The 27,911-nt window shown below is 53.2% G+C and overlaps 1 protein-coding gene across 1 annotated transcript in view; it reads left to right on the top strand.

The window, feature by feature from the left end:
* The window catches only part of LOC119965337 (solute carrier family 22 member 5-like), a 169,799-nt gene that overhangs the window by 88,350 nt on the left and 53,538 nt on the right, over positions 1-27,911 (top strand). Inside the window, exon 6 of the mRNA XM_038795962.1 lies at positions 10,384-10,484. Within this exon, the coding sequence (XP_038651890.1) occupies positions 10,384-10,484 (101 nt within the window). The remainder of the gene's footprint in view (positions 1-10,383; positions 10,485-27,911) is intronic.

Genomic DNA, 27,911 nt, shown 5'->3' with positions numbered 1-27,911 from the left:
TCCCCCCACTCGCTCTCCCACCCTCTCTCTCCCTCCATCCCCTCCTTCTCTTTCTCCCCCCACCCCCCTTCCCCCCCATTCCCTATCCCTTCCTCTTTCTCTCTCCCTCCCTCTCTCTCCCTCTCCCTCCCTCCCTCCTTCTTCTTCTCCCCCCTTCTCCTTCTACCACCCACCCCCCTCTCCCCCACTCCCTCTCCCTCCCTCTCTCTCTCCCTCCCTCTCTCTCCCCCTCCCTCCCTCCCCCTTTCTCCTTCTCCCCCTTCTCCTTCTCCCCCCACCCCCCTTCCCCCACTCCCTCTCCCCCACCCCCTTCCCCCCACTCCCTCTCCCTCTCTCTCTCTCTCCCTCCCTCTCTCTCCCCCTCTCCCTCCCTCCCCCCTTCTCCTTCTCCCCCTTCTTCTCCACCCACCCCCTTCCCCCCCACTCTCTCTCCCTCCCTCTCTTTCTCTCCCTCCCTCCTTCTTCTTCTCCCCCCTTCTCCTTCTACCACCCACCCCCCTCTCCCCCCACTCCCTCTCCCTCCCTCTCTCTCTCTCTCCCTCCCTCTCTCTCCCCCTCTCCCTCCCTCCCCCTTTCTCCTTCTCCCCCTTCTCCTTCTCCCCCCCACCCCCCTTCCCCCCACTCCCTCTCCCCCACCCCCCTTCCCCCCACTCCCTCTCCCTCTCTCTCTCTCTCCCTCCCTCTCTCTCCCCCTCTCCCTCCCTCCCCCTTCTCCTTCTCTCCCTTCTCCTTCTCCCCCCACCCCCTTCCCCCCCACTCTCCCTCCCTCCCTCTCTTTCTCTCCCTCCCTCTCTCTCCCCCCTCCCTCCCTCCCCCTTCTCCTTCTCCCCCCCCTTCTCCTTCTCCCCCCCACTCCCCTTCCCCCTGATGAGCCGTCAATTGCACGTGAGACATGCCAGCCAATGTTGGAAAAGTTCTCTCCCCTCTCCCTCCCTCCCCCCTTCTCCTTCTCCCCCCTTCTCCTTCTCCCCCACCCCCTCCCCCCCCCCACTCCCTCTCCCTTCCTCTCTCTCTCTCTCTCCCTCCCTCTCACTCCCCCTCTACCTCCCTCCCCCCTTCACTTTCTCCCCCCTTCTCCTTCTCCCCCCTACTCCTTCTCCCCCCCCCCCCCCCCCCCAACCCCCTCCACCCCCTCCCCCCCAACTGTTCGCTGCGTTCTCCGGGATGCCAGCCCCGGTTTGCTCACAGTCCGGTGGTCCGCTCATCCCCTCGTCAGCCAGCTCAACTGGCTGACGAATTTGAAAAGCAGGTGCATCAGCCGGCGTACTCAATTGCGTGCCGACGTCGAGACTTCGGCCCATCCGAGCTGTGGAATAGTGGGAGGCCGTTTCGGGCAATTTGACGGGGTTATTCGTGGGAAAGGCGGTCGGAAAAATCTGCACGTTGGGGAGACTAGCGGGAACGTGTCGGACCGGCGTCGCGGGAAAAAACAGCGCGTCCCGCCATTCTCCGCACCGGCGTGGGGTCGGAGAATTCCGCATGAAATTTATTTTCAATCTAGGGGTGTGGGCATTGCTGCAAGACCAAAATGTATTGCCAATCTATAATTACTCTTGAGAAGGTGGTGGTGAACTGCCTTGTTGACCTGCTGCAGTCCACATGCTCCAGATACAGCCACAGTTCTGTTCAGGAGGGATCTCAATACTTTGATCCAGTGACAATAAAGGAAAGCTGATACACTTCCAAGTCAGAATGGTGTTCCCTTGCACCAGCTGCCCTCCTCTTGGATGGCAGAGGTCGCCTGTTTGTCAGAAGAGGCTTGATGGACTTCCGGTGACGGTGATGCGCTGAGCAGATGCACATCAGATGCCAAATAGGCAATTTTAGTCAAAATTAGCTTGACAATTCGGTTGTATCTCACCCAAAATCAAGAAAGGGAAAGGACAGAATCATCATGCCAGTAAATAGGAGCTCAAGAGGCCGCAGAGATGGCAGAAGTGGAGGAAAAGGCCATGAGCAGTAGGTGGATGAGTCAGTGGCCCCACGAGGTGAGGGGTCCCCAGTCACCCCAGAGAGAGGGAGACGAACAACATGAACAACACCCCCACCCCCCGCCGCCCAACCTGGAGATGGATGGAAGATGTTCCTGACGAAGGAACTGAGGGCGATGAGGGAGGCAATAAAGATGGAAATCCAGATGGCGGCCAAGTTGGCAGTAATAGAGGCATTGGGCACCATGCAGATGCCGATTGATGAACTGAGAAAGAAGGTGGAGGTGCAGGCGCAGTGCTCTTGAGCTGGAAAAGGCATCTAAGTGTCAGGAGCTTGAAATGGAAAGTCTAGGACCAGGAGAATGGGTCCCGAAGCCAGAATATCTGGATCGTGGGCCTGCCAGAGGGGATCGAAGGCAGGGTCCCGACGGGCTATGTGGCCCAAATGCTGGGCAACCCAGTCGGGAGGGACTGCTTCTCCAATGCGCCGGAGATCGACAGGGTGCATAGATCGCTCCGACCAAAGCCCAAAGCAAGGGAACAACCACGGGCGATAATTGCGAAACTGCATCGTTATCAGAATTCTGAGAGGATCGTGAGATGGATGAGACAGATGAAGGCGAACAGCTGGGAAGGACAGCTGGGTAGAATCCGGGTCTATCAGGACATCAGGGCAGACCTGGTAAAGCGCAGGGCTGAGTTGAACCAGGCGAAATCGGCCCTCTACAGGAGCAGAGTGCTGTTCCCAGCCAGGCTCTGGATCACCTTCCAAAATAAGCAACATTATTTCAACACACCGGCAGAGGCGGACGTGTTTGTTTGGACAAACGGCCTGGACAAGGAGCAGGCAAGGCAATACTGAGGGTGAAACAGAGGAGGAAAGATGGGAGAAAAAAAAGGAACCATGATGGACACATGTTTGTTTGCGTGGGAATGTACTGCCTCGCTTTGATCAAAAAGACCAGACCACAGGAAAGGGCAAAGGCAGCAGAATGCAGGAGTGGGTGAGGCAGAGACAGAGGGAACAGATATTTAGCTTGCATGGGAAAGGGTTAAGATAATCTCCAGGAGAGGGGCCACCACACTAGCAGGGAATGCTAGCACGGGAAGTATTATATCAAGGCGGGCCATGGCTCACCTCCTGGGTGGGAGCGTCTGGGGGTGGGGGAGGATCACAGAGGCAGGGATGGGGCATGTATGGAGGGAGGGACATGGGGGGGATGGGATACTCGGAGTGCAGGGCCGAGCCTACATGGCGTACAAACAGTTGGCGGACATGTTGGGTGTCCCCTGGACAAAGGGAAACCCCGAAGTGCAGGGGCCTGGCCTCATGGTGAAACGGTGACCGTGGTCGTTTTGGACGGCCCCCTAACAAAGGGAAAACCCAGAGTGCAGGACACGTCCAAAAGTTAAGTAATGTTGATCCCGCAGAAAGGGGCATACTGAAAGCCCCCACCAGGATTGTCCCCTGGAACATTAAGGGACATCAAAGCCCAGTGAAAAGATCCAGAGTCTTCTCCCATTTGAGAGGTTGGTTGCCAACATCGTCTTCCTTCAAGAGGCACACCTGAGGGAGAAGGACCGACTGTGGATAAGGAAGCGCTGGGTGGGCCAGATGTACCGTTCATGATACGGGATGAGGGCTAGGTTGCAGCCATACTGATTTGCAAGAGGACGGTGTTTCCGGTGACAAAGACGGTTACGGACCCAGGGGGGCGGTACGTCATGGTCTGCGGTGTCCTAGACGGGGCACTGGTAGTCCTGGTAAACATGTATGAGCCCAACTGGAACGACACGGATTTCATAAATAAGACCATGGTGGAAATTCCCGACATCAACACATACTGACTGATGATTGGGGGGGGGGATATTTAATTGAGTTCAGGACCAATTGACAGACCAATCAAACCCCAGAATGGGGAAAAAGACAGGCATGGCCAGGGAAGTGCGCATGGTGAAGTCGAGACATCCTGACTGAGTGACAGCGAGAGTGAGATGAAACTTTGTTATTTGGTGCAGTGAGAGAATCATGAAAGATAAGTGGTAAATCTAATTGTCCTGTTTTTCAGTTAAAAGTTCAGTGTCTGATTGGCTTTTTATTTCCAAATTAATTGTTGGGGGGGATAGCCGATCAGTAGAAAACAACAGCAGCCAGAACAGTGGCACCACAACTGGCTCTGTTGCTCAGCAGAGGAGAACAAAGTGTAGGAGAGTGATAGTTATAGGGGACTCTATATTAAGGGGCACAGATAGGCGTTTCTGTGGATGTGAAAGAGACTCCAGGATGGTATGTTGCCTCTTTGGTGCGAGGGTCAAGGATGCCTCTGAATGAACACAGGACATCCTGAAAGGAGACAGTGAACAGCCAAAGGTCATAGTGCACATAGGTGCAATGACAGGAGGAGTACCAGCCTCACCGAACAGGTGCCGGAATGTGGCGACTAGGGGCTTTTTACAGTAACTTCATTTGAAGCCTACTCGTGACAATAAGCGATTTTCATTTCATTTTTCATTTCATTTCAGGTCCTGCAGAAGGAGTTCAGGGAGCTAGGCAGTAAGCTAAGAAGCAGGACCTCTAAGGTTGTAATCTCAGGATTACTCCCTGTGCCACGTGCCAGTGAGCCTGGAAATAGGAGGATCGTGCAGCTAGACACGTGGCTAAACCAGTTGTGTAGGGGGGAGGGTTTCAGATATCTGGACTATTGGGATCTCCTCCGGGGCAGGTGAGACCTGTACAAGAAGGACGGGTTGCATCTAAACTCGAGGGGCACCAATATCCTGGCTGGAAGGTTTGCTAGTGTCACTTGGGAAGATTTAAACTAGCATGGCAGTGTGCTGGGAACTAGAGCATCATCTTAGAAGGTGTCACAACTGAAGGGGAAATAGAGAACAAAAATAATAGAACATCATCCTCATGCAGAGCAAAAAATGTGACAAGTGTGAGAAGGGAGGTGGTCAATGCAGGACTGAGGGTATTGTACCTTAGTGCGCACAGTATACGGAACAAGATAAATGAGCTTGTTGTGCACATTGAAATTGGCCGGTATGTTGTTGTGGACATCACAGAGACGTGGCTGCAAGGGGATCAGGGCTGAGATCTAAATATCTAAGGATATGTGACCTATCGAAAGGACAGGTAGACGGGTAAAGGGGGCGGGGTTGTCAGTAAGGATCGATAACAAGGAGAGATATAGGATCAGAAGGCATAGAATCTCTGTGGGTAGAGTTGAGGAATCGCAAAGGTAAAAAGACCCTGATGGGAGTTATGTACAGGCCCCCTAGCAGTAGTCAGGATGTGGGGCAGAAAATAAATCAGGAGATAGAAAAGGCATGTAAAAAAAGGCAATATTACAATAACCATGGGCGACTTCAATATGCACGTGGACTGTGAAAATCAGATTGGTAGTGAATCCCAAGAAAAGGAATTTTTGAAATGTCTAAGATGTTTTTTTGGAGCAGCTTGTGACAGAGCAATTCTGGATTTGGTGATGTGCAACGAGGCAGACTTGATTTGGGATCTTAAGGTGAAGGAACCCTGAGGGAGCAGTGACCACCATATGATAAAATTTACCCTGCAGTTTGAGAGGGAGAAGATGGAGTCAGATGTAACAGTATTACAATTAAATAAGGGTAACTACAAAGGGAGGACTGGCCAGAGTTGATTGGAAAAGGAGACCAGGAGAGAAGACAGTGGAACAGCAATGGCAGAGGTTTTTGGTGGTTACTCGGGAGGCACGCAGAAATTCATCCCAAGGAGGAGGAATCATGTTGAGGGCAGGACAAGGCATCCATGGTTGATGAGGGAAGTCAACGACAGCATAAAAGCTAAAGAAAATGCATACAAAGTGGCAAGGATTAATGGGAAGCCAGAGGATTGTGAATCATTTAAAAGCGAGCAGAGGACAATGAAAAAAGCAATAAGGGGGAGAAGATGAAGTATGAGTGCAAGTTAGCCGGTAATATAAAAGAAGGTAGGAAGAGTTACTTCCAATATATAAAAGGTAAGCGAGAGGCAAAAATAGACATTGGACCACTGGAAAACGTGGCTGGAGAAGTAATAATAGGAAACAAAGAAATGGCAGATGAACTGAATGGTTACTTTGCATCAGTCTTCATGGTGGAAGACCCCAGAGCTCCAGGTGAACCGGGGGCAGAGGTGAGTGCAGTGGCCATCACTAAGGAGAAGGTTCTGGGCAAACTGAAAGGTCTGAAGGTGGATAAGTCACCTGGACCGGATGGACTACACTACAGGGTCCTAAAAGAGATAACTGAGAAAATTCTGGAGGCATTGGTGGTGATCTTTCAGGAATCACTGGGCAGGAGGGGTCCCAGAGGACTGGAAAATGGCTAATGTAACACCACTGTTTAAGAAGGGAGGGAGGCAGAAGACGGGCAATTATTGGCCGGTTCGCCTGACTTTGGTCATTGGTAAGATTTTAGAGTCTGTTATTAAAGATGAGATTGCAAAGTACTTGGAAGTGCATGGTAAAATAGGACTGAGTCAGCATGGCTTTGTCAAAAGGATGTCATGTCTGACTAATCTGTTAGAGTTCTTTGAGGAGATAACAAGGAAGTTAGACAACGAAGAAACAGTGGACGTGATTTATTTAGGTTTACAGAAGGTCTTTGACAAAGTGCCGAATAGGAGGCTGTTAAATAAGTTCAGAGTCCAAGGTTAAGGGTAAGATCCTGGCATTGATAGAGGATTAGCTGCCTGGCAGAAGGCAGAGAGTGGAGATAAAGGGGTCGTTTTCAGGATGACAGCCGGTGATGAGTGATGTGCTCAGGAGTCTGTGCTTGGACCACAACTTTTCACAATATACATTAATGATCTGGAAGAAGGAACTGAAGGCACTGTTGCTAAGTTTGCAGATGATACAAAAATCTGTAGAAGGACAGGTAGTATTGAGGAAGCAAGGTGGCTGCAGATGAATTTGGACAAGCTAGGAGAGTGGGCAGTGAAGTGGCAAATGAAATAAAATGTGGAAAAGTGTGAGGTTTTGCACTTTGAAAGGAGGAATTAGGCAGAGACTATTTTCTAAATGAGGAAATGCTTAGGAAATCAGAAGCACAAAGGGACTTGGAGTCCTTGTTCATGATTCTCTTCAGGTTAACGTGTAGGTTCAGAAACCAGTTAAGAAGGCAAATGCAATGTTAGCATTCATGTCAAGAGGACTAGAATACAAGTCCAGGGATGTACCTCTGAGGCTGTATAAGGCTCTGGTCAGACCCCATTTGGAGTATTGTGTGCAGTTTTGGGCCCAGTAACTAAGGAAGGATGTGTTGGCCTTGGAAAGGGTCCAGAGATGGTTCAGAAGAATGATCCCTGGAATGAAGAACTTGTATGAGGAACGGTTGCGGACTCTGGGTCTGTACTCATTGGAGTTTAGAAGGATGAGGGGAGATGTTATTGATACTTACAGGATACTGCGAGGCCTGGATAGAGTGGACGTGGAGAGGATGTTTCCACTTGCAGGAAAACTAGAACTAGAGGACACAAAGGACTAAGAACATAAGAACATAAGAACTAGGAGCAGGAGTAGGCCATCTGGCCCCTCGAGCCTGCTCCGCCATTCAATTAGATCATGGCTGATCTTTTGTGGACTCAGCTCCACTTTCCGGCCTGAAAGGACAATCCTTTAAAGCAGAGATGAAGAGGAATTTCTTCAGCCAGAGGTTGGTGAATCTGTGGAACTCTTTTCCGCAGAAGGCTGTGGAGACAAATCAAAGGCCGCCGACATAGGGGGGTATTATGGCTAGGCGCCCGTCTTTTCCGATGTGAGCGTCTGAGGGGTGGTTCGCTCCTTTCCTCTGGCGGCAGGGGACAGCCGTGGTGTCACCCATGGTGTCCATAGCTGATACCAGTGGTGCCGGAGGGGTGTGAATAGTTTGTTGGGGGACTCTCCATGGTCCTTGGTATGCTGGTCTGAGTCAACTCTGGAGAGGAAACGAATCTGAGGCCCACACCTGGTCCAGGTGTTTCTTTATTACATGCTTTCCAACATGTATCTCATACGACACGGGTCTTGTCCTGGCCTTGACTGTTCCTGCGACCCATGTGGGGCCATTCGCATCATTTCTGACCCATACATTTTCACCCGTATTGAACTGCCTTTCTCGGTGAATGTTGTCATGGCCCCTGCATTGGGCTCTTGGTGTTCTATTCTACCACCTAAATTTGGGAATAGTAGACTCAGCTGGGTTTGGAGTCGTCTGCCATGAGTAGCTCCACCGGTGCTATTCCCATTGTGGTGCGTGGGGTTGTTCTGTAATCAAATGGCCAGCACAAAAGTTTGGTGTCTCATGATGCTGCTGACTGTTTCTTCAACCCGACTGTTCAGGTCTGGATGGCTCTCTCTGCCAAACCATTCGATGCTGGGTGGTATGATGCCATCCTTATGTGCCGAATGCCATTCAACGTCATAAATTTTGTGAAGTCCTGGCTGGTGAAAACCGATCCATTATCCAAAACTGACACCTCCGGGATATCATGAGTTGCAAACAGTGCAAGAAGACACTGTGGCACAGTGGTTAGCACTGCTGCCCCACAGCACCTGGGACTCGGGTTCAATTCCGGCCTTGGGTGACTGTGTGGATTTTGCGTGAGTTTCCTCCAAGTGCTCCGGTTTCCTCCTACAGCCCAGAAATGTGCAGCTTAGGTGGATTGGCCATGCTAAATTTCCCCTTATTGTCCAGGGATGTGCAGGTTATGTGGATTTACGGGGATAGGCTGTGGAGCATGCCTAGGTAGGGTGCTCTTTCAAAGGGTTGGTGAAAACTCGATGGGCCGTATGGCTCCTACGGGGGGGCGGGGCGGGGGCGGGGGCTGGGGGGCGGGGGGGAGGGGGGGGGCGGGGGGGGCGGGGGGGGCCGGGGGGGTGGAGGGGGGGCAGGGGGGGAGGAGCGGGGGGGTGGGGGGGGCTTTAGTCATACTTAGCACAATGGAAGATGGTTAAGGTGGTTGAAGGTTAATCATCTCAGTCCCAGGACATTAGTGTGGGAGTCAATCCGGAGTGTGCCCTTGGCCCAACTACATTCAGCTGCTCACACAATGACCTTCCCTGCATAATAAGGTTAGAAGTGAGGATGGTCACTGATGATTGCACAATGTTCAGCACCATTCATGACTCCTCAGTAAATGTCCATATTTCACAAGACCTGGACAATATTCAGGTTTGGGCTGATAAGCGACAAGAACATTCATACCTCACAAGTGCAGAAAATGGCCATCTCCATCAAGAGATAACCTAACCATTTCCCCATGGCACTCGATGAATTCCCCATATGAACATCCTGAAATTTACCATACCACACAAATCTTGTGGCTGCACAAGCAGGCTACAGGCTGGGAATTCTGCGGAGACTGAATCACCTCCTGGTTTCCTAAAGCCTGTCCACAATCTATAAGGCACAAGTAAGGAGTGCAGCCTAACAACACTCAAGAAGCCCAACACTATCTCGGACAAAGCAGCTCTCTTGATTTGCACCCTATCCACCACCTTAAATATTCACTCCTTGCATCATGTCCATCCACAGGATGTACTGCATCAACTCACAATGCTCCTTTAACAGAACCTTCCAAACCCACAATATCTGCCACCTGGAAGGACAAAGGCAACAGCTGCATGGGAACACAATGCACCACTTGCAAGTTCCCTTCCAAGCCACACACCATCATGACTTGGAACGATATTTCCGTTCTTTCCCTGTCACAGCTCCAAATTCCTGGAACTCCCTTGCAAACACCAATGGCGCTGCATGATATGGACTTCAGTGACTCAAGAAGATGGCTCATCAACACCTTTTTAAGGGAAACCAGGGGTGAATAATAAATGCTGGTCGAGCAATGCCCACATTCATTGACCGAATCAATGAATAAAATAAATATTAAATCCCGTGTGCCTATTTTCCAATACTCAGATCTGAAGGATATTACTGGAAGAGCTAAAATATATAACTTCATTTCCTATCCATAACATACAATATAATTTTACTTATCCAATCAGAGACTGAGAGTCTATGATGTGAGCAATACTCCTCTGTGAAAATCATACAAGTATCATGTGCTGTGACACGGCATTGCATGAATAAAATGGGAGATTTATTATGTGTATATTGACCTCACCTTTCTTATCTACAGATGGTTCCCGTAACAGCCTCTCTGAACAGGCGCACGAATGTGGCGACTAGGGGCTTTTCACAGTAACTTCATTTAAGCATACTCGTGACAATAAGCGATTTTCATTTAATTTAATTTAATTTCAGAGTCAACATAATAGGTGTTGGGGGTGCGGAAAGAAAGAAGCTGCAAATTTGCTAGTTTAGACTGCACTGTTTTCAAATTCATCTTCTGGATCATCAATACCTGTTGTGAACAAATAGAAATAGCTGATAATATGGATCTTTTCTGATAATCCGTGATAAAACTCAATCCTCTCTTTTTTTCTCCCAGCTCGAAGATATGAAAGCTAGAAGTAAACAATCTCATTCAATCATTCACTTGTTTAAGACACGCAATATCCGAGCCATCACTGTCATACTCTTTCTAGTGTGGTGAGTATTTGATAGCTGAGATGGAGGCCATTCAGCTCATTGAGTGGGCACTGACTATATTGAGGAACAATCCAGTCGGTCTGTCATGTGAGAGTACCTTTAAGAAACGGGTGTTTATCAAATAGCTGTAGTGATGTCAGAGTGTGGGTGGAGCTGGGCTGTCTGTCTGCTTTTAGTTTTGTTTTTGAGCTGGCGGCTACAATGTGTGTTTAGTTTCATTTTCAGAGTTGGAGCCACATCCAGCCAAACAAGGTGTAATTTTTGATCTCTCTCTGCATGAAAAGAATATCTTCAGATAACTTGCAAATTTAAAAGTGATAACTGCTCTCAATACAGAATTTAAATCTGCTGTCTTTGTTAAAGAGGGTATTTGTCTTACAGATGTTTCTGGGGAAGATTAAGGGTTACTTTTAGAGTACAGTATTCTTTGGGGGCAGTATTTGCATTGATATTTGCTAAGATGTTTACTGTGTGATTATAAAATGTTAACTGGAATCATATAATAAACATTGATTTGCTTTAAAAATACTTCAGATCTCTGTTGCATCACACCTGTAGAGTGGGCCCTTGTGCTCTCCATAACCAAAATCTATTAAACGTTGTGGGTCAAGTGAACTCCATGATACACTTTGGGGTTCTCTAAATCCTGGCCCGTGATAGGTTTCACTTCCCTGCTCTTTCCCCATATTACTATTTTCATCTTCAAATTATTATTCAATTCCATTCTGAAATCTACAATTGAATGTCTATCCAAGGGTGTGTCTCGAACATGTCAGGAATCGTCGAGTGTGCCAGGATGAAGGCGTGGTACACACTGCCGGGGTATCAGGCGCAGAGGTGCATGATGCGCAGCTGATAGTTACATACCAGCTGCACTTTCATTGAGTGGAACCCCTTTCAAATTTGTGAAGAGTGGACATGCATTTCGTCGATCACCTGCTGGACCCGGGGCATGTCGGCGATGGCGAACTACGTTGCTTGGGCATCCTGGTGGGCTCGGTCCACATTGATGTGTATGGTAGCACAGTAGCACAGTGGTTAGAATAGTTTCTCAGCTCCAGACTCCCAGGTTTGATTCCCGGCTTTTGTCACCGTCTGTGCGGAGTCTGTATGTTCTCCTCATGTCAGCGTGGGTTTCCTCTGGGTGCTCCGGTTTCCTCCCACAGTCTAAAGATATGCAGCTTAGTTGGATTGGCCATGATAAATTGCCATTAGTGTCCAAAAACGTTAGGTGGGGTTACGGGGATAGGGTGGAGACTTGGGCTTAAGTAGTGTGCTCTTTCCAAGGGCCGGTGCAAACTAGATGGGGCAAATGGCCTCCTTCTGCACTGTAAGTTCTATGATTCTATGATATTGCACTGTCTGGGCATATAGGGCCTATGCAACAGCATGGATGCACCTATGCACCGAGGCTTGTGAGATCCCGACAGCTCCCCAATCGGTGCCTGGAAGGAGCCCTTGGCATAAATGTTCAGAGCAACTGTCACCTTGGTGGCCACCGGGAATGGGTGTCCTCTACTATACCCCCGCAGTGCCAGGTGTGGCATGATCTGGCAGATATGTTGCACTGTCTTCCTGCTCAGCCGGAGTCTGTGGCTGCGGCGACTTGGAGGAAGATCACCATTGCTGGTTGAATTCAAATATACATTGTCTGCAAGGGGTGAAAGGCTGACATGTTAGAATCGTGCATATGCACGTGCCCAACCAGATCCAACGCACGACATGGTAGTCCCTGTTAGCACTGCAGGCTCTCTCCACATGTGATTTCCTCCAACCCCCCCATTTCCACACTCCTGGTCCCGTCATTTCCCGGCACCATGCGGGTCTCTGGCCTTGGCGCCCGTCACTGCTGCCAGGGGTACTGTCGGCTTGTGCTGCCTTGCCAGAAGTATGCTCCATGGCCCCACCCGGCTTCCCTGTAGGGGCTCCTGTGGGCATTGCCCTTGGGTGGGCTACCTGATACCCCATTGGCGGATGATATCGGGTGGCAGGTTCTAGCGGAGGGTGGGATGCAGGGGCGGGGGCACCCATATGGCTGGTGTCACTGTAGACCTAGGGGATAAGGTGACTGGTCAGTGGTGTGCAGCAAGGTGGCTGCCTTGCAGGCCGCGGCAATGGTGGTCCATGACTGGTCATCGCCCCAGTCTCCTGGCAGGTCACCCCGGCTATAGGCCCTGTTCTCCCGTCACCCCCTTTACCTGGCCCTGGCAGGCACATCCCCACCTCAGCCAGCCCGGCAAATGTACAGAACGGTAGCCCGCAGTTGCTCCTCTCTGTGTCCTACCTCCTCTCTCTCCCTTATCAGCCACTACGCCAGTTTCACGATTTCTAAAAGCGCAAGTGAACCATGCAGTCAGGAGCCCAGCAGATGCACCAAGTCAGGAGTGATGAAATCCGAGATTCTGCGGTGTTCCGGTACCTCCCCTGCAGGAATCAGCGGCATGAGCCCCATCACCTCCTCCTCCCTCAGGATGCCCGATAGCCCCCGGGAAACTCCATGCAACGGGGGTGCGAGTGGAGTTATCCTTTGAGGCTGCCATGCCACCTGTTGCTGCCAGTCCTTGAGGCTCACTCTCATCTCGATCAGGGTCTGCATACTCATAGTCATGGAGCACAGGAAGTGGATGACCTCCACCTGGGAGGGAGCTATGCACGCTGTGACTGTGCCGCCACCTTCTGGGTCCATGCCACGGCAGCCAGTGACTGGGTCATCTCCCCTAGGGACTGGGCCACCTCCCTCTGTGTCTGTGCCACGTCGGCCAGCGCCTGGGCAATGCCGCCGATATTCTCAGCCATGGCCCACTGTGACTGAGCCAAGCTCAAGATCACCATTGCAATGTCCAAGTGGCTCTGGTACATGTCTGCCTGTGTGCGGGCAACTCTGTCCTGGGCCCCGGCCACTGCCTGCACAGATTATCCAGGCCATGGACATCAATGGCTGAAACCCTTACCCCCAAGGCCTCCACTGTGGATGCCACCCCTGCAGTGTTAGCCTGGGTGGCATGTATGGCCGGTACCACCTCCTGCTCATGCATGGGGTTGGACTCCTCCAACTGCACCTGCAGGTGCTGGATGCTGGTTGACAGCCTCTCATGTAGTCCCTGGCTCTGTGACTGTATCAATTTGTGATTGTTTGTTCCTGAAGCTCAAAACTTTCTGGACGGCAGCTAGTCCCTGGGTCGGCCCACCCTCTGATCATCCGGCTATTCAGGAGATCCTACCTCCACCTGATGCACTGGAACAATTGTGCGGTGAGCACCAGATAGTGTCCTAGGAGACTGTTCAATAAAGTGCCCAACCGAGGTCCGTGTCTCTTTGATGGTGGAGGGTGTTGGAGACTGCTGAGATGTGGAATCTGTGTCATCCCCGGACTCGAGCTCCGGTGTGTCCTGAGTCTCTTGTACATGGCTCAAGTGCATTTCAGTATCCTCATCACTGCTTGGCACCTGGGGCTCTGGCATGGGTGTGGCTGACGGGCGGGCACCAGAAGGACCCGACTCTTCACCAGCAGGTCCTGCAAGACACAAGACAAGATGGCTGATTAGACCACGTGCCAGTGGGAAGTGGGAGTGGTGGGGGTATGTGGAGCGGTGGTGAGGGGATGGTGTGGGTGTGGGGGTTGTGTGGAGGTGAGGGTGAGGGTGGAGGTGGTGTGTGGGTGTGATTGTGTTGTGATGTAGGGGTGGTGTGGTTTTGGGTGTGGTGTGCGGGTGGTGTAGGTGAGGATGGCGTGGGGAGGGGGGTTGGCAATATACGTGCCACAATGAACCGCAACTTAGTGGGATCTCAACTAGCCCGAGACCGATCTCTACCCCAGCGACTGTCCTTTCCTCGGCCCCGCTGACCACATCCAGGGCCCTCTGCTCTGTTGTGGTGAGGGGCCGCAGGTCCGGCGGTCCCCCTTCAGTCTTCTCCGGCTCCCGGCGGTTATGGGCGGCTTTCTCCTGGGGCAGGTGCGGGGGGGAACACAAACTGCACAATGTTAGACAGTGCGACAAATGCAGCCTAGGGTCAGGATAGCTAGTGGTTTCAGTGGCAAGGTGTCCTGGCCATAGAGGCCAGAATAGGTGCTGGCACGTGATGCAGGGTGGGGTTTCAGCTGCCATTCTGGTGGCGGGGGGGTGGGGATTAATTGGTCTGGTATGCAGCCAGGGGCACAGTGCTGTGTATTCACCCTGGCCACACTGAACTAGACGTGCAGTTTCCTCCGGCACTGTTGGCTGGTCCGGCCGGTGTTGCTCGTGGCGCTTACGGCCTCTGCCATCTGTGCCCTGTGGTGTCCTTTGTGGTTCATGTCCTAGGATGGTTGGCATAGTGTTCACAAAGACCACAACTAGCTTTTGGATTAAACAAAGCTAAAGATTTATTTGCACTACTTCATTGAATCTTAGTTTAATATAATAAACAATTGACAATAAACATACAATTTACACTCATCTATCACTAATCTCTACAGTAATACAATAATTATGATCTGCTCTCACTCACACTAGCTTTCCTACAGTCCGTCTAGCTTTCTCCTCAACACTCTCCCATCTAGCTCCCTCTAGTGGTCGATTTGGACATAACATTAACCCTTACAGTTCTGTACATTTCTCATAATGTCATGCGCCCAGGCACTCGAATTGTGGTGGTTGGCAGCTTCCTTCCCGGGCCAGGGGACAGGGTCCACAGCCTCACCCCACGGCATCTAACAGGGTCGCAACCTCGACGTCTGTAAAATGGGGGGCTGCTCTCGCACTGCAATCTTGTTGGCTGGGATGGGGTGTGCGGGGAGTGAAGTCTGGATATGAGGCTGCAGCTTGTCAACCTCCTGAGTGTCAAGCGCAATTCCAGCAACTCCCACATCATTTCTCATTGGAATCGATTGTTCCATGTGGCGCCAGTGCTAGCCCCTTAATGGTCATTGAATCTGTCCAGGTGTGATGCCAGTTTTACTGTTGTAGAAGTCCACAGATCCTGCCCCGGCATCAACACTTAGTCTCAGGAACGGAGAAATCTGCTGCAGGAATTTTGATTGTGAGATAAGTATTCAAATCCCACCATTTTAGCTGGAGATTTGCAAACAATAATTTCAACAAAATTCTAAAAACTGTGAAACCTGGATTGTGATAAAAGAAACACCACTGAAGCAGTCTGGGTCCATCTGTAACAAGATCTGCACAACATTCAGTCTTTGGCATCCAAATAAAATGGTTAGGCCAAGATCAAATTATACAGGAGTGTGAACCAATGGAAATGCTTCAATAAACTTAAGTAAAAGTAATACATATATATTATATATATATATACACACACACACATCACTGACTGCAGGAAAGAAGGGAACTCACTGGATGGATAATAAGGAACTGATATGATATGCTACTCCATGGACCACAAGAAGGATAAAATTTGGCAGGTAGTGTATCCAGTGATGTGTTGGGTATGCTGGGTCTGCGAGGACTGCGTTTACCATAGCAGTGAGAGAGACAGGCTTCCAACACTTGGAGAATTGCAACTCTATTTTATTGAACTCTTAACTATTAAACATACTTTAACTCTGGGTTGACACGATGCTGAGTTGACTGGAGATCTGAGGCTAACCTGACATGACAATCTTACTAACACATGGTGGATATTCGAGTTGTTGCTCACAGGCTCTGGCCGTCTCAGAGGCTGCATCCCAAGAGAGTGGTGATTGGATGCTGTGTTCTGTGTGTTCATTGGTCATCCTGTGTGTCAACCAATGTCTGTCTATGCACCATCATATAAGAACATAAGAACTAGGGGCAGGAGTAGGCCAACTGGCCCCTCGAGCCTGCTCTGCCATTCAATGAGATCCTGGCTGATCTTTTGTGGACTCAGCTCCACTTTCCGGCCCAAACACCATAACCCTTAATCCCTTTATTCTTCAAAAAACTATCTATCCTTACCTTAAAAACATTTAATGAAGGAGCCTCAATTGCTTCACTGGGAAAGGAATTCCATAGATTCACAACCCTTTGGGTGAAGAAGTTCCTCCTAAACTCAGTCCTAAATCTACTTCCCCTTATTTTGAGGCTATGCCCCCTAGTTCTGCTTTCACCCGCCAGTGGAAACAACCTGCCCGCATCTATCCTATCTATTCCCTTCATAATTTTAAATGTTTCTATAAGATCCCCCCTCATCCTTCTAAATTCCAACGAGTACAGTCCCAGTCTACTCAACCTCTCCTCATAATCCAACCCCTTCAGATCTGGGATTAACCTAGTGAATCTCCTCTGCACACCCTCCAGTGCCAGTATGTCCTTTCTCAAGTAAGGAGACCAAAACTGAACACAATACTCCAGGTGTGGCCTTGGTAGCACCTTATACAATTGCAACATAACCTCCCTAGTCTTAAACTCCATCCCTCTAGCAATGAAGGACAACATTCCATTTGCCTTCTTAATCACCTGTTGCACCTGTAAACCAACTTTCTGTGACTCATGCACGAGCACACCCAGGTCTCTCTGCACAGCAGCATGCTTTAATATTTTATTGTTTAAATAATAATCCCATTTGCTGTTATTCCTACCAAAATGGATAACCTCACATTTGTCAACATTGTATTCCATTTGCCAGACCCTAGCCCATTCACTTAACCTATCCAAATCCCTCTGCAGACTTCCAGTATCCTCTGCACTTTTCGCTTTACCACTCATCTTAGTGTCATCTGCAAACTTGGACACATTGCCCTTGGTCCCCAACTCCAAATCATCTATGTAAATTGTGAACAATTGTGGGCCCAACACGGATCCCTGAGGGACACCACTAGCTACTGACTGCCAACCAGAGAAACACCCATTAATCCCCACTCTTTGCTTTCTATTAATTAACCAATTCTCTATCCATGCTACTACTTTACCCTTAATGCCATGCATCTTTATCTGATGCAGCTACCTTCTGTGTGGCACCTTGTCAAAGGCTTTCTGGAAATCCAGATATACCACATCCATTGGCTCCCCGTTATCTACTGCACTGGTAATATCCACAAAAAATGCCACTGAATTAGTTAGGCATGACCTGCCCTTTGTGAACCCATGCTGCGTCTGCCCAATGGGACAATTTCTATCCAGATGCCTCGCTATTTCTTTCTTGATGATAGATTCCAGCATCTTCCCTACTACCGAAGTTAAGCTCACTGGCCTATAATTTCCTGCTCTCTGCCTACCTCCTTTTTTAAACAGTGGTGTCACGTTTGCTCATTTCCAATCCACCGGGACCACCCCAGAGTCGAGTGAATACATATGTGCATATTATGACATCTCCCCACTTTGAAAAAAATGTGTTTATGTCAATAAATAGTGAGCATATGAATGTGCCTGACTATGTACAAAGTATGTGAGCGTATTAACATGATTAGGAGCCTGACTATAGACAGAAAACATGAACGTATTTACATGGGAAGGTGTCTAGTGCAGATAGAGTGCATACACCAAATTAGAAAGAACAATATGTACAGATGAGTAAACGAAGAACAAGGCAATGAAACATTCAGTCTATAAATTCAGTCTCTGTGGCGGGCGACGAATTCTGGTTGACCGCCTCAAGGGTGGGTCAGGGGCCGCCTGCGCTGGAATGGGCGGTTCTTCATCGACTGTAGAGGGTGGCAAAAGAAGTGGCAGATCAGTGACTTCTTGGAAGGGTGTGTCCCGAGAAATCAGCAGGCGAGGCGGGGTTTCATGTTCAAGTGGCGAGCGTGGAAGCAGCCGCAGTGCCCGCCTATTACGCCGAAGAAAAGAGCCATCATGCATGCGAATTAGAAATGATCTGGTGGCCACTTGCTTGACCACCACAACTGTGGCAGACCAGCCACTGTCAGCTAGCTGAACACGAACTGGGTCAGCAGGGACCAGAGCAGGGAGATCCGTGGCGTGGGCATCATACGGCGACTTGCATTGGGCCCGAGACAGTTGCATTCTTTGCAGGACCGGAAAATAGTCAAGGTCCGGGATGTGGATTGTAGGCACCGTCGTCTGTAGTGTGCGGTTCATTAGCAGTTGTGCTGGGGACAGGCCAGCGGACAAGGGAGTCACCCTGTAGGCTTGCAGTGCCAGGTTAAAATCTGAATCAGCCGCTTTACACAGCTGTCGTTTCCAGCTTTCCCATTTGAATGGGGGTAGTGGGGGCTCGAGGTGACGTGCGTGAAATTGTACCGTCGTGCAAAATCCGTCCACTCCTGATTGAAGAATCATGGGCCACTATCAGTCATGACCGTGAATGGAATACCATGATGGGCAAAAGTCTCTTTGCACATCCTGATGACTGTTGCTGATGTGAGGTCATGCAGTCTGACCACCTCGGGGTAGTTAGAGAAATAATCCACAATGAGGACGTAGTCCCGGCCTTTTGCATGGAAGAGATCAATGCCAACCTTGGTCCATGGGGACGACACCAGTTCATGCGGCTGCAAAGTTTCTTTCGGCTGAGCCGGCTGGAACCATTGGCACGTTGTAGATCCGTCAAACTCTAACATCACGCACTGGTACCATGATATGTTGGGTATGCAGGGTCTGCGACGACTGCGTTTACCATAGCAGTGAGAGAGACAGGCTTTCAACACTTGGAGAAATGCAACTCTATTTTATTGAACTCTTAACTATTAAACATACTTTAACTGTGTGTTGACACTATGCTGAGTTGACTGGAGACCTGAGGCTAACCTGAACAGACTATCTTACTACCACATGGTGGATGTTCGAGTTGTTGCTCACAGGCTCTGGCTGTCTCAGAGGCTGCATCCCTAGAGAGCGGGAAAACTAGTGCCCTCTGGCTTTTTAGTGGCCGTGTCCTGTCTAGTGATTGGCTGTTGTGTTCTGTGTGTTCATTGGTCATCCTGTGTGTCAATCAATGTATGTCTGTGCACCATCATATACTGTGTGTATATTATGACATCCAGTATTAGATTTTCCAAACTGTGGTCTTCTTTGTGTTGTTAAAGTCAGGATGGTTGGCGTAGTGTTCACAAAAACCACAAAATAGCTTGAACTTGAACAAAGCTATAAATTTATTAACACTATGAATTTGAATTTGACAGGTACTTCTAAGTAATACACAGTTGGGCAGCACGGTGGCGCAGTGGGTTAGCCCTGCTGCCTCACGGTGCCGAGATCCCAGGTTCGATCCCGGCTCTGGGTCACTGTCCGTGTGGAGTTTGCACATTCTCCCCGTGTTTGCGTGGGTTTCGCCCCCACAACCCAAAGATGTGCAGGTAGGTGGATTGACCACACTAAATTGCCCCTTAATTGGAAAAAATGAATTGGGTACTCTAAATTTATAAAAAAAATTAAAAAAAAAAAAAGTAATACACAGTTGATTACGTATTAACATATAAACTACACTCATCTACAACTAATCTCTATGCTGTTGTAAACTATGATTTGCTCTTAGTTATACTATCTTTACTTCAGTCTGTCTCTAGCTAACTCCTGCAATATCCACTCCCATAAGGCTTAGCATCAATGTCTTATGTACATGTAACTGTATTTCGCTCTAGTGGCAGTTCTCAGACATTTCATTAACCTTTGAAGTTCCTACATTTATGATAATACCACATCACTTTTCTTTGTAAAAGAAAAATTATTATAAACTTTAGATGTGATATTTTTCTTTGCACATTACGTTGGTTAGCATTAATCATAAACTTGTCATCAGTTTGTACATTCATTTGCAAATAACTGACATACATTTTTGACAAAAATGAATAATTATTTCAGTTATCACAAATTTAATTTGTCTGGTGGTTTTCTCTGTCTTGCTAATCTTCTCACTGGTGTCTTCAAAGTATGCACTTGCTCTTCCATAACTTCTTGCTGTATTGGTGTCAAGTAAGCATTTGAATAGTTAATGGACGCGATTCCCCGCTCCCGCGCAAAATCGGGAAGGCCGTCGTGAACTCGGCCCCGTTCCCGATCGATTCTGGCCCCGGAAATGGGCTAGGAGCGGGGCCGCGGGAAACACGTGGGGAATGACGGCAAAAGCCCGCAACCTGCGAATGACGCCAGAATGACACCTGAGTGACGCCACTCCGCGTCGTAAAAGGCGCGAGCGACCAAAACAAGTGAGGGGGTGAGAATGACGGAGCCACGGAGGGCCGCCCCGAGATTCGGTGAGACTGACCTCGAGACCCTCCTCGATGAGGTGGAGCAACGGAGGGGCATCATCTGCCCTAGATGAGGGCATCGCCACCCTGCCAGCATTGTGCGATGGGCCTGGCGTGAGGTGGGCACGGCAGTGAGTGCTGTGGGGCTGACCCCTCGGTCTGGGGAGCAGTGCCGGAAGAACCTCCACGACCTCACCAGGGCTGCCAGGGTAAGTGCCAAGAGGGTGCCCCCAGGTCACAAAAATCCTCCCACCCCCTTCAATGTCCCTCATCACCCACCTCCCCCCTGGCACGAGGGGGAGGGGGGGCCAGAGTGAGTGGAGGGTGGTTAACAAAGTTGTCACAGACCCACATGAGCGCTTCAACCCCCTGGAGAGATGCCATGGTGTAGCAGCAACTTTCCCCCTAACCTGTGCCAATATCTGAATGCCCCCCCCCCCCCCCCCCCCCCCCACAGGACAAGACTGCTCACAACATCCGGGAGCGGAACAGGACCGGAGGGGGTTCATCCATTATGCAACCCCTGACAGTCTTTGAAGAGAGGGCACTGGACCTTGCTGGGGGATCTGGCACCCAGGAGGTCGCACAATGCGAGGTTGGAGGTGCAGAACCAAGTGAGACAACCCTGCATGAAAACCCCGTCCCCCAGCCCATCCTCTGTCCCCTCACACTCTACCCACTGGACGCCCTATCCTCTGTCCCCTCACACTCTACCCACTGGACGCCCCATCCTCGCTCCCCCCACACTCTACCCACTGGACCATCCTACGCCCGGCCGAGCGTGTCTAACTAACCCCGTATTATTCTGTTCCCTAGGGCGTGGTGACGAACGTCCAGGGCCGCCTGGTGCCACACACAGGCGCCCATCTGCCACGACCACCGCACACAGGGCCACACACCAGAGGGTGGCAGGAGGTCAGCCAGGAGTGCCATCCTCCCAACCCCGGACCCACGAGCAGGATGCACACAGGACGGCGACACACTCAACAGAGTCACCTGAGGGAGAACCAGACTTTGGCCGCGTGCAGCCTGCGCTCAAATATGACTGGGACGAGGACAGTGCTGGTTTAATGACGGATGAGGACCTAGAGCTTGTGGCACTGCTGTCTCCCACACCATCTACCATCCCAGAGACACTCATCTTGGTTGGGCAATTAAGTGCTGAGTCTCCTGGGTCACGGTCTGGTGTGCACAGGTGGAGGTCGGAGCAGCCGAGGGGCTGGACAGTCGGAGGGCAGCCCAGGCCCAGCATTCAGCTGGCTCCCAGATGTTTCCCGGGTTCCTGGATTTACTCGACCCACGTGGACAGCCGATGCATTTCAAAATCCAGGGACACAATGACGGGATGAGGGCCGTCTTCCAGCAGCTGCAGACGCAGTTAGAGGAGTCAAACCGCGTCCAGGAGCAGGGAGTGGTGCCGCTCATGGCAGCCACCCAGGCCGACACCGCACGGGTGGCGTCCGCGGTCGAGGCAATGGGTGAAACGGTTTCGGCAATGGGTCAGGTTCTGCAAGGTGTTGGGCTTAATTTGCACGCGTCATCCTCGGCCCTGGACAGGGCTGCCCTCTCACAGGCAGCAATGGGCCAGAGCCAAAACGACAGCGCTACGGGCCCTGGCCGAGTCTCACCAGGCCATGGCCCAGTCCCAGCACGCCATGGCCTAGTCCCAGCACGCCATGGCAGTCCCAGCAGGCCATGGCACAGTCCCACCAGTCAGTTGCGGAGAGCATCAACCGCCTGACACACGTGCTGGATGGTGTCGCGCACTCACAGGTTGAGGTCGCACAGTCCCTGGCGGGAATGTCTCACTCCCTGGACTCCGTTTCTACGAACGTTCGGACCTTGGTCGATACCGTTGCAGGCCTCCAGGACTGGCAGCGCCAGGTGTCGGTGGGGCAACGAGGCACCTCCCCGCTCGCACCTCCATCCCACAGTGAGGCCCGGGGCCCACCAGGCTCCCCGAGGGAGGAGGAGGTTCCGGGGCCCATCCCATTAACTCCATCATGGGACGTCCCTGAACGCTCGGCCTCCCCCCGTCCCATCCCTGGTGCATCGGGTGGGCAGCGGGCAGAGCAGGGTGGCACCAGCGAGGGCCTGGTAAATTTGGTGTAATGACTCACCGGGGAGCTGTTGCCTGGTAGCCAGCAGATGTCAGGCGAATACTCTAGACTGGTTTAAGAAACTGTCCATTCAGCTTAAGCATGGCCGCATCGTAATCTTTTTCTTCCCTGATCATCGTGTAGGCTGCCGTGCCCACGCTGGAGTGGAGGATGTGAAGCTTCTGTGCCATGGTGGGGGGGCTGTTTGCAGACTCCAGGTATCCCTCGAGACATACCAGCCAATGTTGAAAGATTTCTGAAGCGTTCTGAGTTTGCGGGCTGATGCGGAGGCATTTGGGCTTGATCCGGAGCTCCATCTTCAAAATTATAGCTTATTAAATTGATGAACCATCAATCGAACGCGAGACGAGTTGCTGTACAAAAGTTAGGCTTTAATATGCTAGAAGTTAGCCCTGCGGTCGATGGAGTGCGGAGTTTGTGAGTAGATGTAGGCTGTTTTCTGGTGAAGAGAACGGAGCTACCGCTGGCGGAGATGAAAGCGGGGTTGACCTGTTCTGCCTGTATCCAACTCTCAACATGGACAGAATTGAACAATGGACATATCTTGTTTTTTCTCCCTCTCCCCCCCCACTTCGCCCTCCCCCCACTTCGCCCTCTCTCTCCCCCCTCCCACTTCTCCTTCTCCCCCCCCCCACTTCACCCTCTCCCCCCCAATTCTCCCTCTCCGCCACACTTATCCCTCTCTCTCCCCTCTCCGACTTCTCCCTCTCTCTCCCCCCCACATCTTGCTCTCCCCCCCCCACTACTCGCTCTCCCCCCCCACTTCACTCTCTCCCCCTCCCACTTCTCCCTCTCTCTCCCCCTCTCCGACTTATCTCTCTCTCTCCCCCACTCAACTCGCTCTCCCCCCCACTTCTCCCTCACCCCCCTCCCATTTCTCCCTCTCTCTCCCCCCTCCCACTTCTCCCTCTCCCCCCACTTCTCCCTCTCCCCCCCACTTCTCCCTCTCCCCTCCCACTTCCCCCCTCCCCCCACTTCTCCCTCTCCCCCCTCCCACTTCTCCCTCTCCTCCTCTCACTTCTCCCTCTCCCCTCCCACTTCTCCCTCTCCCCCTCCCACTTCTCCCTCTCTCTCCCCCTCTCCGACTTCTTCCTCTCTCCCCCCCCACTTCTCCCTCTCCCCCCACTTCTCCCTCCCCCCCCCCGCATCTCCCTCTCTCCCCCCGACTTCTCCCTCTCTACCCCCCTCCCACTTCTCCCTCTCCCCCCCACTACTCACTCTCCCCCCCACTTCACCTTCTCCCCCTCCCACTTCTCCCTCTCTCTCCCCCTCTCCGACTTCTCTCTCTCTCCCCCACTCAACTCGCTCTCCCCCCCCCACTTCTCCCTCTCCCCCCAAAACTCGCTCTCCCCCCACTTCACCCTTTCTCTCCCCCCCACTTCTCCCTCTCCCCCCCTCCCATTTCTCCCTCTCTCTCCCCCCTCCCACTTCTCCCTCTCCCCCCCACTTCTCCCTCTCCCCCCCACTTCACCCTCTCTCTCCCCCCACTTCTCCCTCCCCCCCACTTCTCCCTCTCCCCCCCACTTCTCCTTCTCCCTCTCCCCCCACTTCTCCCTCTCCCCCCACTTCTCCCTCTCCCCCCACTTCTCCCTCTCCCCCCTCACTTCTCCCTCTCGCCCCCACTTCTCCCTCTCCCCCCCACTTCTCTCTCTCCCCCCCACTTCTCCCTCTCCCCCCCACTTCTCCCTCACCCCTCCCCAATTCTCCCTCTCCCCCCTCACTGCTCCCTCTCCCCCCCACACTTCTCCCTCTCCCCCCACTTCTCCCTCTCCCCCCCACTTCTCCCTCTCCCCCCCACTTCTCCCTCTCCCCCCCACTTCTCCCTCTCCCCCCACTTCTCCCTCTCACCCCCACTTCTCCCTCTCCCCCCACTTCTCCTTCTCCCCTCCCACTTCTCCCCCTCCCCCCACTTCTCCCTCTCCCCCCCACGTCACCCTCTCTCTCCCCCCCCACTTCTCCCTCTCCCCCTCCCACTTCTCCCTCTCCCCTCCCACTTCTCCCTCTCCCCCCTCCCACTTCTCCCTCTGCCCCCTCACACTTCTCCCTCTCCCCCCCCCCCCACTTCTCCCTCTCCCCCTCCCACTTCTCCCTCTCCTCTTCCACTTCTCCCTCTCCCCTCCCACTTCTTCCTCTCCCCCTCCCACTTCTCCCTCCCCGCTCCCACATCTCCCTCTCCCCCTCCCACTTCTCCCTCTCTCTCCCCCCCCACAACCCGCTCTCCCCCCACTTCACCCTCTCTCTCCCACCCCACTTCTCCCTCTCCCCCCCACTTCTCCCTCTCCCCCCCACTTCACCCTCTCTCTCCCACCCCACTTCTCCCTCTCCCCCCCACTTCTCCCTCTCCCCCTCATTGCTCCCTCTCCCCCCCACTTCTCCCTCTCGCCCCACTTCTCCCTCTCCCCCACTTCTCCCTCTCCCCCCCCACTTCTCTCTCTCCCCCCCCACTTCTCCCTCCCACCCCACTTCTCCTCTGCCCCCCCACTTCTCCCTCTCACCCCCACTTCTCCCTCTCCCCCACTTCTCCCTCTCCCCTCCCACTTCCCCCTCCCCCCACTTCTCCCTCTCCCCCTCCCACTTCTCCCTCTCCCCTCCCACTTCTCCCTCTCCCCCCTCCCACTTCTCCCTCTCCCCCTCCCACTTCTCCCTCTGCCCCCTCCCACTTCTCCCTCTCCCCTCCCACTTCTCCCTCTCCCCCCTCCCACTTCTCCCTCTCCCCCCTCCCACTTCTCCCTCTCTCTCCCCCTCTCCGACTTCTCCCTCCCTATCCCCCCCACTTCTCCCTCTCCCCCCACTTCTCCCCTCCCCCCCACTTCTCCCTCTCCCCCCCACTTCTCCCTCTATCCCCCACACTTCTCCCTCTCCCCCCCACTTCTCCCTCTCTCCCCCTCCCCACTTCTCCTCCTCCACCCCACTTCTCACCTCTCCCCTCCCACGTCTTCCTCTCCCCTCCCACTTCTACATCTTCCCTGCCCACTTCTCCCTCTATCTCCCCCACTCCGACTTCTCCCTCTCTCTCCCCCCAACTTCATCAGTCACTCTTCCCCCCCACTTCTCCCTCTCCTCCCACACTTCTCCCTCTCCTCCCTTCTCCCTCTCCCCCCCACTTCTCCCTCTCCCTCTCCCCCTCACTTCTCTCCTCTCCCCCCACTTCACTCCCTCTCCCCCCCACTTCTCCCTCATCCCCTCCCACTTCCCCCCTCCCCCACTTCTCCCTCTCCCCCTCCCACTTCTTCCCTCTCCTACCTCTCACTTCTTCCCTCTCCCCTCCACTTCTCCCTCTCCCCTCCCACTTCTCCCCTCTCTCTCCCCCTCTCCGACTTCTCCCTCTCTCCCCCCCCACTTCTCCCCTCTCCCCCCACTTCTCCCTCCCCCCCCCGCTCTCCCTCTCTCCCCCCCGACTTCTCCCTCTCTACCCCCCTCCCACTTCTCCCTCTCCCCCCCACTACTCACTCTCCCCCCCACTTCACCTTCTCCCCCTCCCACTTCTCCCTCTCTCTCCCCCTCTCCGACTTCTCTCTCTCTCCCCCACTCAACTCGCTCTCCCCCCCCCACTTCTCCCTCTCCCCCCAAAACTCGCTCTCCCCCCCCCTTTCTCTCCCCCCCACTTCTCCCTCTCCCCCCCTCCCATTTCTCCCTCTCTCTCCCCCCCTCCCACTTCTCCCTCTCCCCCCCACTTCTCCCTCTCCCCCCACTTCACCCTCTCTCTCCCCCCACTTCTCCCTCCCCCCACTTCTCCCTCTCCCCCCCACTTCTCCTTCTCCCTCTCCCCCCCACTTCTCCCTCTCCCCCCCACTTCTCCCTCTCCCCCCACTTCTCCCTCTCCCCCCTCACTTCTCCCTCTCCCCCCCACTTCTCCCTCTCCCCCCACTTCTCTCTCTCCCCCCCCACTTCTCCCTCTCCCCCCCCCACTTCTCCCTCACCCCTCCCCAATTCTCCCTCTCCCCCCTCACTGCTCCCTCTCCCCCCCCCACTTCTCCCTCTCCCCCACTTCTCCCTCTCCCCCCCACTTCTCCCTCTCCCCCCCACTTCTCCCTCTCCCCCCCACCTTCTCCCTCTCCCCCCACTTCTCCCTCTCACCCCCCACTTCTCCCTCTCCCCCCACTTCTCCTTCTCCCCTCCCACTTCTCCCCCTCCCCCCACTTCTCCCTCTCCCCCCCACGTCACCCTCTCTCTCCCCCCCACTTCTCCCTCTCCCCCTCCCACTTCTCCCTCTCCCCTCCCACTTCTCCCTCTCCCCCCTCCCACTTCTCCCTCTGCCCCCTCACACTTCTCCCTCTCCCCCCCCCACTTCTCCCTCTCCCCCTCCCACTTCTCCCTCTCCTCTTCCACTTCTCCCCTCTCCCCTCCCACTTCTTCCTCTCCCCCTCCCACTTCTCCCTCCCCGCTCCCACATCTCCCTCTCCCCCTCCCGCTTCTCCCTCTCTCTCCCCCTCTCCGACTTCTCCTTCTCTCTCCCCCCCACTTCTCGCTCTCCCCCCCACTTCTCCCTCTCTTCCCCCCACTTCTCCCTCTCTCTCCCCCCCACAACCCGCTCTCCCCCCACTTCACCCCTCCTCTCCCCACCCCACTTCTCCCTCTCCCCCCCACTTCTCCCTCTCCCCCCCACTTCACCCTCTCTCTCCCACCCCACTTCTCCCTCTCCCCCCCACTTCTCCCTCTCCCCCCTCATTGCTCCCTCTCCCCCCCACTTCTCCCTCTCGCCCCACTTCTCCCTCTCCCCCCACTTCTCCCTCTCCCCCCCCACTTCTCTCTCTCCCCCCCCCACTTCTCCCTCCCACCCCACTTCTCCCTCTGCCCCCCCACTTCTCCCTCTCACCCCCACTTCTCCCTCTCCCCCACTTCTCCCTCTCCCCTCCCACTTCCCCCTCCCCCCACTTCTCCCTCTCCCCCTCCCACTTCTCCCTCTCCCCTCCCACTTCTCCCTCTCCCCACTCCCACTTCTCCCTCTCCCCCCTCCCACTTCTCCCTCTGCCCCCTCCCACTTCTCCCTCTCCCCTCCCACTTCTCCCTCTCCCCCCTCTAACTTCTCCCTCTCCCCCCTCCCACTTCTCCCTCTCCCCCCCTCCCACTTCTCCCTCTCTCTCCCCCTCTCCGACTTCTCCCTCCCTATCCCCCCCACTTCTCCCTCTCCCCCCACTTCTCCCTCTCCCCCCCCACTTCTCCCTCTCCCCCCCACTTCTCCCTCTATCCCCCCCCACTTCT

This window comes from Scyliorhinus canicula, chromosome 4 (assembly GCF_902713615.1).
Source record: "Scyliorhinus canicula chromosome 4, sScyCan1.1, whole genome shotgun sequence".
NCBI lineage: Eukaryota > Metazoa > Chordata > Chondrichthyes > Carcharhiniformes > Scyliorhinidae > Scyliorhinus > Scyliorhinus canicula.
Note: the sequence above shows the minus strand (reverse complement) of the source record. Positions and strands in the feature narration are given on the sequence as shown.